Genomic DNA, 17,802 nt, shown 5'->3' with positions numbered 1-17,802 from the left:
ATTGTCACATGAATATTTGTTTATCAGTGATCGTGTATTTGAAAGGTTACTGTCAATATCGTAAGGCTATGTGTAAATTAACATTGACTACCAGCTCGCTAGCTAAAGCTAGTTCATTCACTCGCGCAATGCGTTTGATTTTAGCCGTTTGCTCCGAGGTTATTCATAAAGGCCATTATAAAAAATGAGATTTTTGAGATCCCTAAATTTAAAGTAGTTTGAAACTCAGACCCACACTAACCATAAATACTAAACGGTAATAACATTGTGCATGGTGACAGTGTACTCACCTGCCAATAAATTGCGTTGTCAATTGGTGTTGTTGATCATAGATATCATATATTTAAAGGTCTATATATATCTAGATATACTGTACAGTAACTGTATGTTGATGATGGTCGGCCTTAGCTACTGTAACTGATGCTAAAACCTAGACTAGCTAGCTAGCTTGTGGGCTTCAATACAAAACACTACTATTAAACTACTATTGAACAACTGATTACACTAAATATACAAAAACTACTATAAGCTACTGTACACTACTAACTACACTAGGCTACACTCCTCGCTAAAATAACAAGCTAACGCTATATCGGACCTCTAAACAAGAACTATCAAAAAACTACTACTCTATATAAAATATTAAACAACTAAATACAACTATAAACCTTCCAATGCATGAAAATAAAGTACCTTGATGTGTCTGGTCGGATGTCCTCTTCCATGAAGTGGCTGAAGGAATGGCAGACAAAATAAAAAATAGTAATAGGAACTAAAACGTACCAGCAAAGAAATCACACTCAAAACTAAATTATTCAAATAATGTTGATGGAAAAGGGAGTAGGTAATGGAAGAAGTTAACATGAAAATCAGACAAAACGATTTTTTACTGACTTGGATTTTAACTGCACAGACAAGTAGGCCTATTGTAGTTTCTCTTAAACAGCTCTTCTTCCATAGCCTGGTTCTAACCAGACCCTCTTACATTTCATTTGTACAAAGGGTCTGGGATCGCTCCATTGACAAGCGTTAACTTCCTTGAAGGCGGGTCCTCTGTTGAAGTTTAAAACTATTGGATCTGCCCAGAGCAACTCTGATCTGCCATAACCAATCGCAAGCGTTCGCGTTAGCCAACTCCTTCACCACTACTGTAACGGAGCTAGCTGCCGTAGCTGGAAAATCAAACTTTTCCCGAACCCTGTGGGTAGGCGGGCCACAACATCATGGCCACCAACAAAACTCAGCAAGGATTGTTCTTGCTCCGGCTTTAACTTATCGATATCAGGCAACGTTGCCACAAACGCAGAATAGCTTCGCTTGCATCTTTCTCCGTCGCCATTACTGTACTACTCAAACTAGTGCACAACATTAACGGCATCGTTCTCAGCCACTCCCTCTGTTCGCTGATTGGACCTACAACAAAATTGTTTCTGAAAACAGACTTCAAAGTCAAACTCCCAGACCAAGTACAGAAGCAAAATCCAAATTGAGCGGAAGTACGTAGGAGGGCAGAGAAAGGCTACTTCTTCCAGGCCTCAGCCTATTAATTCAGACAAGTTGGCACAGGGCCCTCCTCCAACTCTTGCATGCAAACTTGGGTCATGAACTGTTCCGAACACGTTTTTGTGTCCAGGGTGATCTGTAACGTTAGATATAAAACATATTTAACAGTTTTTTTAGTTATTAATGTATCTAGCTTAGCGAAACAATGGGTCAATTACAAAAGTTAGGCCTCATTAACGTTACATTCTGTGAGACCAGGCTAGCCACAGGAAGTTAAGAACTAGTTTAGCCTACGACTTCGTTTTAGCCCCTCGTTTTAAAGTTAAAACGAAAAAACAGATTAGGGCTATTCAGGACACATATAAGGAAAATGTTCAGATGACACAGGTTATGAGTCTATATAGGCTAAGCTTGCACATCTTCCGTAAAAAGCGACCAAGATCTTCAATCCATCTTGTTTTGGTTTAAAATTGTACGACTCACGATAATACAGCAAATGTTGTATTGTGACCATAAAATAACAAAAACAACGTTCCCCCAATGTCATACACAGAACATCGCCATGTGACTTTCAGCTAACTTTACGGGGACGTTCTTTTAAAGTCTGCAGGGTGACCACAAAATAACGAACATGGAACGTCTCCATAAAGTCATACAGGAAACGTTCAAAAAAGTACATTCAGAACCAAATGAGAACGGTTTTAAAAACGTCCCCAATGTTCTGTAAAGGTTCGGGACGTTCGTCACATTTAGATAACTTTTAGGGAACGTTATGCAAAGTCCCAATAACGTCCCCTCCTATGTGGGTTGTGACTCCACATTAATCGGAGTGCAGAAGTTTAAAAACACAAACACAGCTTTGAGATGCATCCCAAGCCACGGTGGACAACAAAAAAAGGACTAATAGAGGTTAGATCACTTTTTTTATGTCACAAAGACTGTACTACTATGAATGCAATCATTTCATCACAATGTCACTTATCTTAAACTGTGCATAGAGACTACTTTTCCTTCTCTGCCACGACCACAACCAGTGACTGCAACATGTTGGACAGATTATCCTACCACCGTCAAACGGCCTAGCAGTGTCCCTGGGAAATAATGGTAAAGTAATGAATGACCGTTTATAACAGTGACAATAATTGTATGAGCCATGGCAACCCTGAAGGCTATGTTTTGAAGCAAAAGTATGACTTAAAACTTTTGCATCACCAGATGCCAGACCCCTAGATGTCAACTCTGGTCTGGTGGAGGAGAACCCATTGGGGGCTCAGGAAAACAGCTGGCAGCCAGGCAAGTGCTAACACTAGTAATTATAATAACTAACTAGAGAGCATACCATTTCTGGGGAAATTGTGAGGGTGTGCTTGTGGCTGCCCCAGCTTTCCATACACTCCTGGTGTTTACATATTTCAAAAAGCATTTAAGTGTATGACTACAGTTCTGACCATTGTGTTCCCTTGATAATAAGTTTGTAAAAATGACATGCATCACTCAGATGGAGGAGAGGTGATACTGGTTGGTTGGAAGAGAAGGAGGCCAAATGTAGCTCATGAAGATGCAGCGCTAGATAACTTATTAAATTGTAATCAGATATAAACAACTTGTTGGTTGCCCTATTATGTCCTATTATCCTCCTATCATCGCCCTATTATGTAATTTGAACGCCCTGAACGGCATCATTTGAGTAATGAGGGCAAGCGTAGGCTTATTGATTACTTAAAAAACGTTAAGTTTCATTATGCATCATAGAGGAGCCTAGTTAGAGAAGGATTTAGCAGTTTAATATTAGAAGCCTATTTTATTAATAATTTTCAGAGTAACCTCAAACCTTTCTTTTGTTTCTTTGACCTTACATTTTCTTTGAGGGCTTAGTGGTCTCGGTTTAACATCATTATTTATAGCGACATAATTACCGGACACTGTTAGCTCGCAATGTAGACAAAGAATGCCCCTGCAACAAAGTTGTAACTTGGTAACAAGTAGCCAGCTAGAAACCGAGCAGAAGTTTGTAGCCATATAAAGGCCTATAAATATAGGCTACTTGATTTGGCTGCAAGATTCGCTGATTTTGAGTGTCCAAGATATGATGGATTCTGATCTGGATCAACAGTCTAGCCATGTAGCTAAGGCTTGTCCGGGAAGAGTACATTTTCTTTTTACGGCAAGTCTGGAAGATCAATTTAGGCTAGTGCTACTTGCCCCGATGCACTGGACAAGTTATTAAAACTCAAACAAAATAAAATGCAATGTTAGGCCTACTTCACGTTATGTGCCACTCGTTACGTCTATCGATTTTATTTGAGCGAATTCTGCATCAGTAAAACCACCAACCCAAGATCTCTACAGACCAGCTAATTTCCTGCTCAACACTTCAACGGGGGCTTATTACGTGAAAGATGAATTAGGCTATTTACGGTCGTCTCAGTTACACCATGAGGGGTGGGAAATACTGTGATTTGCTTAAGAAGGCAAATGGCTAGTAAAACATAACATTTCATAATAATTTCAATAAATCAAGCAGCGCAGCAAGACCCAGTAAAATGTATATCCTACAGCTAAGCAAGGCTGAAGCAGGCTGACATTAATTATTTTCATGAACAGACAAAGTTTTGACATTGACAAAGTTTAGGCTGTGGCAATGAAGTTCAGGTTAGTAGTCAGATACTTTCACCTATTGAAAAACTTTTGAGTAAGGGGAAAGCCAAACATGTTCCGTCGCCGTTTGACTTTCTAAACATCTCTAAAGAGATGTTTTTGTTAGCTACTCATTAGTGTCTCGGGTAGGCTACAGCGTTGCAGTGAGCCGCCACACTGATTTGAAACCACAGGTAATGGTCATTTCACCAACAAATCGTTTATTAATGTCAAAATAAATCCTACAACAAAAACGTATTTGTGAGGAATGTTTATTTTAACGATTGAAAACAGATGCATCATGACCACTGTAGTATGTGTTGCCCAAGCAACAGAGGCTAATGTCATGATGCTAATGCTTCAGTGAAATAGTAGACTACCATTTCCGAAAGTAGATGTGGGCCTACTTACTTAATAATATCAGCTAATATTGTACATTACATTTCACAATTATGTTTCACACCACAAAGTAAAATGATTAAATATCACCCTGGCCTCTTTGCTTGTGGCGTTTCTGCAGCTGCCTTGCAGATTAGTATCCCCCAAGTTAACAGATGGGAAACTAATGTTCTGCTAGAGATAGTCACGCGAGTTTTCGTGACGTTGGTGACGTTAGTGGCGTCAGTGACTGTGGCTAGCAAGTTAGCCACCGTTAGCTTCACTTTTTGCCACAAAAACGTAATTTCTACTTAAACCGTGCAATGGAACATAAATCCCAATACAACCAACGCAATCGCTACCGAGACGAACCTTTTGACATCGCCGTTGTCTATGTAGTCCAAATATTGAGGCATCCTTAGGGGGGCGAAAAGAAACAATAAATAATAAATAATATATATGTGAGATAACAATGGTTTGTGCTCGCCGAAGGCAAGCACACCCCAATAACTAACTAGTGATAAAACATTTTAAAAAATACTCCAAGCTTTTCAATAGCATTTCCAACTCATTGTAAGGCATACCTAAGTTGTTCTGATCGTGGCAGTGGGATAATTATTTGTCAAAACAACAAATGTTGTCTTACTAATGCTTTGTATACAACCATTCAAGGTAACATTTGTTATTTACATCAATGTTACAGCTAATCTAGAAGAACCACAGTGTATGCCAATCCTGAAAACTTGTTTTACTTGTCTTTACTGACAGACACATTACAGCTTATGCTCCGGAAGATGGAGACGTTGGAGGAGAACCAGTGAGAGGCTCTCCTATTCAAGCGACTACAGGGCAGACACACTGAAGAGGTGCCAGTGATGGACCTACAGGTGGCCCAAACACAGGCTGAACTCCAAGATCTTGAGGAGCGCCTTAAGGAGCTGGAGTTCCGAAAGAGCTATGGCTTACACGCAGAGCTATGGCTTACACGCAGCGTTCAATGTTCAAATTGGTGCTGACAATAAGTTCATGACTTCTAATTGCAGATGCTGTGATGAAGTGGAAGACGGGACTGGGAGAGAACGCTGTGGACCTCCTGATAGCGGAGACACTCAAACATGCCCCGGCAGCCTATTAAAAACAAGCCAAGTGAATGAATCATGATTGCAGCTTCCATATCCAACCTTTCACATGGCTATGTGACAACAAACTGGAATCACATATTTTTTTGATAGCCCCTTTCACACATACATGTTGATAGGACACTAACTCATTTTGAGCTTCATTGTCAGGGCAAACAGACAGGACCGGTAGCGGGGACTGGCAGAAGATTTTAATTGAAGGCGCTCTGGATAAGAGCGTCTGCTAAATGATTAAATGTAAATTCACTGTTTGGCACTTTGTTTGCAATAAAATGACTGTATTGTACATGTAAATGCTGCCTTGTTTATGATTAGCTTGAGTTAGGCTACACACCACACAAACATAGTCATAGGGTGACCCGATTTGAGTTTGTGAAAAAGAGGACACTTGGTCACGCTGGACACGCTGGTCGTGTATTGCATGCCGCACTATCCGATCAAAAAGACAGTTCTCTCTACTGTCAGAGTTCGCGAAAGAAGGTGGAACATAAGGGAGATACCCTTTCCTGAACTTGTAATGGCGTAATAGTTGGTGAAAGAGCCAGAGAAACACGAATATCCAACAAGGCAAAATCCCGGACGATTTTGGAATCCCTGCCAGACGCATTTTTTAGGTCTCGAAAAGAGGCCATGTCTGGGTAAAAGAGGATGTCTGGTCACCCTACATAGTCATCCGAAAGTTGACTACCATGTAGCCTATTATACAAAAACAAATGGCATTTTGCGACTTTTGAGGACTGGCAACATCACAATTTACGTTGCTAGAAGGTCGCGGTTACGGACTGGCAACGTCAGAACATTACATCGCTAAGAGGTTGTGGTTACGGACTGGCAACGTCACAAGATTACGTCGCGGTTACCTTCTGGCGTCCTACAGATGCACGGTCCCGCAACGTTGCCAAAGATGTTGTGGCAACGTATGTTTGGTCATTGAGTGACGTTACGGCAACGTAAGGGCGTAACTGTGTTAGCTGGGCTGCTTCTTGCTGCCTCATCTGTAGAGGGCAATGGTAGCCAGGACCCAACCGTTGAGCATGGTCAATACAAAGAAACTTAAAAGAACTAGTGAAAACAAGTAAACCAAGAGTTATGATCCATAATGTTCCTGGTCCGAACAATAAAACAAATACAACCAGAGTAGATGTGAAAGCATCTAAACGAAGTGAGAGATGGTAGTGATAGCATTACATTCTTTACGTTCTTGCATAGTTTTTCAATAAACTGATCACATCCTATTTAAGGTATTACTGTAATATATATTTTTGCAAGAAAACTGGGTCTGGCATCTGTTCTAGGAAGGTTTTTGTAATGCACACACTCAACACTTCAGTCTATGTCATGCCACTGGAAACAGTCTAGAGAAGTGCTACAGTTTCAAACCCCCTCGGCCCGTATACTGACCCTGCATGTCAGATGTTGTCAGCACTGTAGTGAGCACCCTTGCTGAAACACAGAAGGCATGGTAGTATAAGACACCTTTCCGTTTCCTTAAATGAGTCATGAGCGATGAAAAATCTCAACATAAGGGCTAATTGGGGAAGATAGCTTAGATACTTATCCAGGCAGGTGAAAGTGGACATGGCCCAAGATAGGGAACTGACCTGGGTAGAGTCTTTGAACTCCCATAAGTACTAGAGCTGATGAGTGTGGATACGCTCTGGGATTGATGGAATCAAGAGAATCTGCAATGGTCCTGAAGTAACATGTCACAGATTGCATTGCAGTAAATGCTTTTGATTGGAAAAAATATGGAATAAATATAGAACACGCATATGAAAATATATAATGTGTGGTGGATACTTTTGTTTGTTCTTTTGGGGAGAAATTATTATTTTTGAGTTACTTTTAGTACATAAAGATAATTCTGTTGAACAGTGGCAAGTCCTGGCAAGAAATACACACACACACAGCTTAAATTTATGTTGTGTTATATGTATGTCTTAGTATGTGGACTGCTGACATATACTTGTTACAGACTTGTACCTGTTACAAATAAGAGTCTGGTGAAGAAGTCTATAAAGTTTATAATAGCACATGCATGTCAGGTTATGTCCAGTACCTGTGTTTCAGGCCTCACTGTAATTGTTAGACAACTAGCAACAGAAAACTAAAAATTATTTCAGTCACATTAAATTGTAAAATTGCATTACATCAGCAAACATTTCTAACTGCACACCTTGAAGTATCATATCATGGCTCTGCAAGTACTACTGCTAGTGTGTGACTGTGTGTCTTAAGTATATGGAAACACTTACAAAAACCATATCAAGGATCTACCTTTTCAATGTCAGCACATCCACCTTCAAATCTGGAAATGGACATTGAGGTCTACAACAGCTGAAGGTCAACAATACAAAAATAATTGAAAAACACACTTTTAGGTTTAACTGCACAATATGCTGTAGATGAGACCCTGTCTCAAGGTGCCATTGCAGTGAAGGATGAGAAGAAGCAGGGTGGTGTCTACAACAAATAAAAATACACAATAGGCCATACATTTTTCATAATAATAAAATCCCCAAATCAAACAGCTTTTTACCACTCGGGTATTAAGCACACCATGCAGGACTTGCAGAAAAACCCATTCACATGAAACCCATTGAGGTTAACTTAAACTGATTGTCAGCCACAGTTATACTGATACTCAAAACTTGAAAATGAAAAATTTGTATCTTAAAAAATTGTAGCTTAAAAAATTCAAGCCTATCAAATTCGAGCCCCAAAAAATCGAGCTAAAACAATTAGAGCCCAAAAAATAAGAGCATATCAAATTTTAGTTGAAAAATTCAGGATTGTAACATCCGGGATACCAAGGATAGGTTGAGCAATGGAGCAATAGAGAAGAGAAAACGCATGATGACTACCAGGGAAAACAACCATGCTTCGGTGAGTCCGATGTGATCAAATCGTGCATTACTGCTCGATTGCTCTACCTATGCTTGGTATCCCGGATGTTGGAAAGCAGATTTTTAAGGCCAAATTTTTTAGGCTCACATTTTTTTTGATCAAATTTTTTTAGGCTACAATTTAAGCAACCTGAATTTTAGTTTACATTGAAATATATTCATATGAGAATTCGGTCTAGTTTAAATTTCAATATGAAGTATTCAATGCCTTTTAAAATTCAAAACATTATGTCACTGATTTGCTTCCATAATATATAAATGAATTAATTTATTAATGAATGCGCAATTGTCAATCAATAGTTATAATTTATACAACAAGTTACCTGATTAACTTTCGGGTGACTAAGACGTGAATGATATTCATTCACAAGTAATAAAAGTAGAGGTGGGCATAGATTATTTTTTAAATCTAGATTAATCTCACTGTAACCTTGGAATTAATCTAGATTAAAATGGCTCATTTGAATTCCGCCAAAGCCATTCAGCATGTGTGCTACCCAAAAAATTACTATAAGTAAGTCTTTGAGAACGGGTTTCTCAAGCCAGGTGAGCGAGGAGATTAGTTAGCTTGGCTGATAAAGCTGTGCTGACGGGCTTGCCTCGGTTGAACTCAAACATAGTAGTTTGATGACGACTGTTCCCCTGCGATACATCAGTGCTTGGCCCGGCATCTTCCGCATTAGCTATGGGATGCTTTCTGTTTAGGTGGTATTTCAGACTGGAATAACTCGTACAGTAAACTAGTTCCGCATCGCACAAGGTGCAAACAACCTTAGTCTTGTCGAGGTTTCCATTGGGCAGCTTCTTAAAAATACATTTTCGCTGAAGCAAACCCAGCTTCTTCATAGCTGCATCCATGTTAACACGTCACGTGTGATGTGGTAATTTCATACACAAGGCATACACACAAGTTCAAAGACTCGTTCTCGCCCCCTACAGTGCAATACGGCTAGGTATACATCCGCGCTAAAATATCAAGATGAAAGTCATCATAGCTTGTGTAGTATAGACCCAACTCCCAACCCAACTTTGAAAATAGATTAACGGCAATATGTTTTATCCCCCGATAAGAGTCTTGTGTTAACGCAGCACGTTAACACCGATAACGGCCCACCACTAAATAAAAGGTTTTGTTATTTTAACTTGTGTAAGTGTTATTTTACTTTTGCAGTGTAATTGTCTGCCATGATAATTAAATTCTAGTGTAATAAATGACCATTCAAATCATACAAACTGTCATGATGTATGAATTTTGATTTTATGAATTAATTATTATTTAAAATAGTATCTGCTGGTTTACATGCACTAACATATACATGAGAACATGATAAATATTTGCAGTGGACGTATTAAGGCCAGGGAATTGGCTACAAAATGTTGAGCAGCCAGGGTGTCCCAGGCGTTAGCTAGATTAATTCTATGGCTCTGGATTGATTGCAATGTCTGAACGCCAGATTACACACCTACTGGCCTCCTCTCATTATCATATTGGGAACAATGAATGAATGAACAAATACATTAATGAATTAATAACTAAATGAATGCATAAATAAATGAATGCATAAATAAATGAATGAATAAATAAATACACAAATAAATACATAAGTACATGTTAATGTATATATGTATTATGTACATATGTTATTCCGACAGCATCCCAGCATTGATCCTTCTCTACGTTGACCTTGTAAAATTGGTGCTGGGGGTCATACAACTCACCTCCCATTCAACTTCGAGAATTAATTTGATGTCGTCCATCTTCTTGAATTTCTCGCTGATTTTCGAAATCGACTTCGGGGATTTCTCTCGGTAGGCTATGCCTGCACGTGTGTGTGTTGTGTGCAACGCGTGACAACTTGTTTCTCTCAAACAAACAAAACAACTACGGGCATGCTGGCTCAACAGCAGGGGCGGAGCCAATGGGGGGGCACGGAGTGGCACGTGCCCCCCCTGGAATCTGATTGGTTCTCAGGTGCCCCCCCCTATTTTCATTGGCTCTGAATGATGTCAATCTCAATAAGAAATAATTGCCTGGACAGAACATAACAGAAGCCTTATATTCCCACTTTCCTTAACTCTGTGGACAGCATAAACTGAGGTAGGTTTTGATAGTGTGTGTACAGAGGATACATGAATTGTATTTATACAATATAATTTAAATCGCACATTCCCCAGATAGCACAGTTTTTATTGCTGAATTGGGCTTTTGCGGCGACAACATTCTGCAGCATTACTGTAGATTTTTCTTAAGACCCGCGCTCATTCTCAAGACAACCAGTTTGAATGTTACTGTACATGAGTCCGTTCTGTAAGTAGCACTTTCTTCCCTTGGTCTAACAGTTAAGATAACAAAGCTATGATATTGATATAGTTAGCTAAATAAAATATAAATATTAGCTATTATTGTAATTCTGTTAGCGTAATGCAAGACATTTAGGATTTTATGTCGACTTAAATTGCTAGCTAAATGTAACTGCTAGGCTAAGTCAGACTAAGCTAGCTAGCTAGCCGTAAACTGTCATTTCATGACAGTGAAAGTCACGTTGAGCTGATCACTGTCACTCAATGAAATCCAAATGCCCTCCATAACACCTTTCACACAGTAGCCTACTTAAATTTGGGATTGGCTACATTTGTTGTTTAATCTATGTGACAAAGTGATGTTAGATGAAGCCCAATGTACCAAAAACGTCAAAATGCAACCATGTCATCACACTTAAGCACTGTAAAACTAAAACAAAGCCACCATGTACATTAAATCCACAATGTTAAATGAGCAATAAGTTCAGTTTTGCATTTGTTGATGCTTGGAACTCTCTGTTGTGATTACATTGAGAGCAGAACGTTTGTCCTCCCTACTCTGCTATCTGGGTAACATTATGAGTCAATTGTAGTTAAGTACTGCATTCATTGATTTTCTCATCATAGTGCTTCGGTATTGTAGAAGAGGGTTAGTGACGTTGAGTGTAACCTAACATTACCTAAGTATAAAACATGAGGTAGTGAGTCTGTTGAAAAAAGCATGGAAATTAACAAAATAATATGGTGTGCTTTATATGGTTTATATAAGTCGTTTTGGACAAAAGCGTCTGCTAAATGAATAAATGTAATGTAAATGTAAAATGTAAATGTTATAGGGAACAATGAAAAGGACTCGTGAAATTAAAGACTTCTTCATCAAGAAAAAACCTAGTGAGGAAAGTGCAGTATCATATCATGCAATTTAAGGAAACTAAATGTTTGTGTTGCTATAATGCCCATTAATTGAATTTAAAAAGTTAGTGGTGACATTACTTTTGTATTATTTACTTAATTGGATGCCCCCCCCCCAATTCACGGCTGCTCCCCCTGTGCCCCTCCACTGAAAATATTCTGGAGCTGCCCCTGCTCAACAGGTCAATCTGTTTATATTCATTTATTTTTATCAGGGTAACCACATGGAACGGCCGTTCGTTACCAACATTGAGTAGGCAATAGGATTAGGATTTACATAGGGTGAATATTGATAAAGTATACGTAGGCCTCCAAAGTCATTTGAAAAAAATTATAAAGTATACAATTTAACAAATGTTCACCGTAGGCAGCGCTTCCAGGCGCTTCGCAGCTAATTGCAGCGCTTTGCAGCCAGTGTGTCCCACAGGGGCGATTCTAGGATCAGACCTTTAGGGGGCTCAGCCCCTAATGAGAATGTGATACAGTGCCTTGCAAAAGTGTTAAACCCCCTTGCTAATAAATCATTTTACTGGATAACAATTAATATTAGTGGTGGGCCATTATCAGCGTTAATGTTCTGCGTTAAAGTGAGACTCTTATCGGGCGTAATTTTTTTTGCCGTTAATCTATTCTCAAAGTTGAGTTGGGAGCTGGGTCTATACTATATGACTATAATGACTTTCATCTTGATATTTTTGCGCGTATGTATACCAAGCCGAATCACACTGTAGGGGGCAAGAACAAGTTTTCAAACCTGTGTGTATGCCCTGTGTATGAAATTACCCCATCAAACATGACGTGCTGACATGGATGCAGCTATGAAGCCGCTGGGTTTGCTTCAGGGAAAATGTATTTTTAAGAAGCTTTCCAATGGAAACCTCAACATGACTAAGGTTGTTTGCACCTTGTGTGATGCAGAATTAGTTTACTGTACAAGTTCTTCCAGTCTCAAATACCACCTAAACGGAAAGCTTCCCTTAGCTAATGCGGAAGATGCCGGACCAAGCACTGATGTAGCGCAGGGGAAGAGTCATCGACAAACTACTATGTTTGAATGCAACCAAGGCAAGCCCGTCAGCACAGCTCTATCAGCCAAGCAAACTAATTTCCTCGCTTACCTGGCTTGAGAAACCCAAATCTCAAAGATTTACTTTTAGTCAGTATTTGGGTAGCACACTTTGCCTTCGGCGGAATTCAAATGAGCCATTTTAATCTAGAATAATCTAGATTCATTCCAAGATTACCGTAAAATTAATCTAGATTTTAAAAAAAATGTATGCCCACCACTAATTAATACATTTATTTATTATAATGCAAAATATTGAATGAATGAAAAAAACGAAGAAAGTCCCTTTCTTCATCAAATGAAACGATAATGATGTGTCAACAATAAATAAACATTGTTTTAATACGTTATAGCACTAAAACTTATTTAAGATAATAATTCATAATAATTCTTTTTTTTATTATTATTATTTTTAGGGGTGCTTAAATTAAATTTTGAGGTGCTTGAGCACCCCTAAAAAGAGTCTAAAATCACCACTGGTGTCCCAGGCGTTACATAGAACAGTAGGAGGCCGGAACATAAATATTCATTTTCAACGAGGTCCAAGTCTCTGGCAATTGCTCTATTTATGTTGTCGATGACAGCAAGGATGGATGTAAGGCTAACATAATCGAATACAACGATTGGCCAATGGTGTGTCAAATACCATCTACCTATTTTTGATTGACACATCTTATTAACATATTGAGGTGAAGAAATACAGAAATGAATGAATGAATAAAAAAATAAATGCAAAAATAAATACAACATGTAAATATAAAAATATAGACATATTATGTTAAAGTGAACCAATTATCTATAATCATTTTTACTGTATTTCCTCTTCAAAAATGTATTCCTTACATTACTTAGGTTTAAATTGATGTATGTATTCATTTTATTTATGTATTTATGCATGGATGTGGACATTTATCATTATTTATTGGATGATCTCTACATTATAACCTTGTTTTCTAACATTGTATTTATTCCCTCTGTGTGTGTGCATGTTTGCATGTTCATGCAAAGAGCTTGTTTGGCACAAATCTAAAGTCCACTGAAATGTCAATATTTGCGTAAACAAATAATGACTGTGGTTGTGTTATGAAACACTGCAGAACTAACAGACTGACCCAATTCTGTTTATATAAAGGTTGTGCAGTTTTAGCATAAAACTGAAATAGGTGAAACAACTATTTCCCTTTGAACTACAATAGGAAGGTAAGTTTTGTCTAAAGAAATGTTATTTAATGCCATATGGAAGTCCATAGGGGACTATATTTAAATGATAATGCATTTGCATTATCATTTTCGATATATGTAGGTGTTATTAGAGACAATGTTCAAATGAAATGGCGCTATTCAGTTTACTGCATTACCGTGGTAAGCTGTACAGCACTTTCGTGTCTTTCAAATGCCGTTTTAATTTCCATTTTCAAATAGTTGAATTTTTATTGAGATTCAAATAAGGCTTATATTGTTTATATTGCATTAACATTTTCATATTTGCATTAACGTTTGAATATAGACCACTGTAAAGAGGGGTACATCTTTGCAAAGGAAATGTCAAAACAATATTTTCATATTGTCATTGAACGCCCATATATGACATGGGCATTTGAATACTGTCTCAAATAACAATTGCATATATTGAAAATTATCATGCATTTCTGAAATTGCAGTATCATTTTAATATAGTCCTCTATGGGCTTCCATAATGCGACAACATGTAAAAATAGATAGAGATACATAAAAAATCGATCACGGATAAGTGTTTATTTTTCAGTAGAATTAGTTTCTGTATCATACCAGGCTGTTTGAATTAGTTTGGTAATTTATTTTAGTTAAAATGAAATCTTATGATCATAATGGAGAGTAAATAGGTCAGAGGTTAAATTTGTCTCCTTTTTCCTCATTTTAGCCATGAAATTCTTCCTTGTTCTGTTGCTCTTGGTATGCTGTTGCCATGGAACTCTCTTGTGTCCAAAACTTTGCACATGCTACCCAAGAAGGGCTGAGGTGGTCTGTAATGAAGTCCCTCTCACAGACTTCCCTTCTGAAGACCTCCCCAGAAACACCACTTCCTTGTCCATCCAGTTCACCAACATCAGCTTCATCTCTGAAGACCAACTCACTGCTCTACCTGCTTTGGAAGAGCTGCACCTGTATCACAACCAACTGAAGAGGCTTCCCTCCAATCTTTTCCGTGGGGTTCCACGCCTGCGCATTGTGGACCTCACAGGAAACCAGCTAGATCATCTTCCTGAAAAGGTCTTCAGTCATGCTCCACTACAAAGTTTGGTGCTCAAAAAAAACTTGATCCAGAGTGCAGATGCTGAGTGGTTGCCAGAGGACAGTAATGTCACCTGGCTGGATTTATCAAAGAACCGCTTAACTGCTGCACCAACAGCCCTTCTGCAGAGGCTTCACCACTTAGAGATTCTAGACCTCTCCCATAACCATCTGGAGAAGTTGGCTGCTGATTCACTAAGCCCTCTGACCAAGCTTGAGAGACTCAACTTGCAGGGAAACAAACTGAGCAGGCTAGAGCCAGCAACTTTCAGCACCAACGGGAATCTGACTCACCTGTACCTGTCAGAAAACCGACTGGAGAAACTTCCCTTAGATGTTTTCGAAGGGCTCCACAGTCTTAAGGACCTTAGTCTGAATGACAACCGTTTAAGTAACATCCCTCCTGGTGTCCTGGACAATCTCTTCTCTCTGGAATGGATTGGACTGGACCTTACTCTCAACCCATGGGTGTGTGATGGAAAGATGGAGTACCTTTGGAGGTGGCTGCAGAAAAACAAGGAGAAAACCTTCCTGGTAGAAAATACCACATGTGCCAGTCCCAAGTCCTTAAAGGAGCGTCCAGTTCTGTCATTGACCAAAAGTGAGCTTGTCTAAGCCAAGAGTACATACCCACTCAATCCCATTAGTGTTTGTTCTATTCCTATTTTATCAATACTATATCAAACTCATACTGATCAAAAGTAGATAAGGTTTGGTGCTGGATTTGAAAACTTGACTGTGTCAGTGAATATCTGTAATTGATCAACTGTCCCATAGATGTGTTGAATACGTACTTATAAAGAAAAAGGAAAGCTATTTCTCAAGCCACTAGATGGCATTAGATGTTTAATGTTTTGAGAGATGTCTGAAGAAAGACGATCTGTAAATACAACAAAGATGATTTTGTATAATATGATATTTTGCCCAATAAAGCATTGGTTCAGTCTCAATAAGTACATATTTGGCTTCTCTTTGATAAAAAATTATGATTTTTTAATTAATAACTAATTTTCTCCTTGAACAAAAGCAATTTAGTCTTTTAATTATGTTAGAATCCATGTGTGTGTCTGTGAGCAATTTGTGGGCAGGTCATGGTTTTTTAAAATGTAAATGTAGGCCTCATTGTTTGTTTGCATCTCACTCTTTCCATAACTCAAACTCCCGTCATCTCCCTCCCTGCCTGTCTGTGTATTTGTGAAGTGTGGTGTATTTAAGTGTGTGTGCATGTCTTTGTCCTCTAAGCAGGTACGTGCCTCTGTGTTCTTAAGAAGCCCTGATCACAGTGAGTGAGAAAGCCAATTATTTATGATTCCTGTAAAGAGGGCTTTCTCCTAAGGTGGCTACTTAAGAAAATTAAACCCTGATCATAAATGCTGTCTGAAGACAGGGAGGAAACTTGTAGTCCATATATGGAAGCACGGAGCAGCTCTCATTTACTATCCAGCTTTATGTCACAGATGTAGTTAAGTAGGCCATCAGTATTGTTTTCTCCCGATCCTACCCACACCAGGTTCAAATTTGGGCCCTCTGACCTATGAACATGACAACCACCTTATATAAACATAGCTTTAACCAGCTAGACCACCCAAAAAGCTAGCTCTTTGATGGCGTGATGGGCGTTATTTATACTATGGAGTGAGTTTACTCAATTCAATTCAGTTACCCTTGCTAAACTCAATGGTGACCTTCCTTACTGATCAGCATGGACAGATGGGACATGGGTTTTGGCAGCTATTCTAATGACAATGGAAATACATTTTCATTCACTATTTGATTTTTCATGTCCATAAAACGTCTGGCCATACTGAATTTCCACCCCTTGGAAGACAAGGTGAAGTGAAATTACATTTGCTGGATGGGTTTGCTCGGTTATCAAACGTTGTATGTGTGACCAGATTGTGCTTAGTAACAGGGAAAACAAGGTAAGTCACTTGAAAAAATACTTTTATAGAAGACAATTTGGTGAAATTTACATATCAAGAGTGATGCCTAAATCATGATTATATGTTTTATAAATAAAAAGCGTAAGTTAGATGATTAGTGTTCCCACCTTCCGTCCTTGGAAAGTTTTAAAGTTTAATCTTCATTACGTTTTTGGCTCCAGTTTGATAACGTAGTGTCATTGTATAAAACAAATGACCAGACACGCTGATAAAATTGATTTAGAGCATTATCATGCAAGAAGAGAAATTGAAGCCCCCTCAGAAACTATGCCCCTCCACCCTCACACACTGTCCCTCACTTTCCCCAACCACATGACACACTGACTACACTGGTCAAGCATCTTCAGGCATATCCAGGCATCTCCATGCTGGAGTTGTAAATTAGAAAAAATTGGAAATGTGATTTTTATTGTCTATTGGTTTAAGATGTACAAGCTAATCCTGTTCTTTCAAGGTTTGATAATAGTGCCAGTTTTTTCTATGTGTACCAAGTGAATTAACTCTGCATAATAACCTATGCAAAACCATGTGTTCAACATGTGTTTAACCTGTCAAATGTGTATTTTATTTTGCCTGCTGTTGATCTTAGGGCACCGTCATAGGTCAGTCCACTTGACTGACCTATGAAACAGCTTGGATAGCCATATATCCCACTAGCCCTTCCCCTTACGGTACCACCAGTGCCGGTCCTAGCACATTCAGCGCCCTAGGCGAAATGTATGTACAGCGCACAAAAATAAAATCTG

General features: G+C 38.7%; 1 protein-coding gene across 1 annotated transcript; it reads left to right on the top strand.

Moving 5' to 3' along the window:
• The first annotated feature begins 13,953 nt into the window (after window positions 1-13,953).
• On the top strand, window positions 13,954-16,066 carry LOC146286461 (uncharacterized). The gene is made up of 2 exons (XM_084700458.1): window positions 13,954-14,042; window positions 14,743-16,066. Exon 2 carries the CDS (start codon window positions 14,745-14,747, stop codon window positions 15,726-15,728), a length of 984 nt encoding a protein of 327 aa, XP_084556584.1. The 5' UTR covers window positions 13,954-14,042; window positions 14,743-14,744; the 3' UTR covers window positions 15,729-16,066.
• The last annotated feature ends 1,736 nt before the right edge of the window (window positions 16,067-17,802 follow it).

Source organism: Hypomesus nipponensis, chromosome 6 (assembly GCF_054491055.1).
Source record: "Hypomesus nipponensis isolate SF chromosome 6, ASM5449105v1, whole genome shotgun sequence".
In the NCBI taxonomy this organism is placed as follows: Eukaryota; Metazoa; Chordata; class Actinopteri; order Osmeriformes; family Osmeridae; genus Hypomesus; species Hypomesus nipponensis.
Note: the sequence above shows the minus strand (reverse complement) of the source record. Positions and strands in the feature narration are given on the sequence as shown.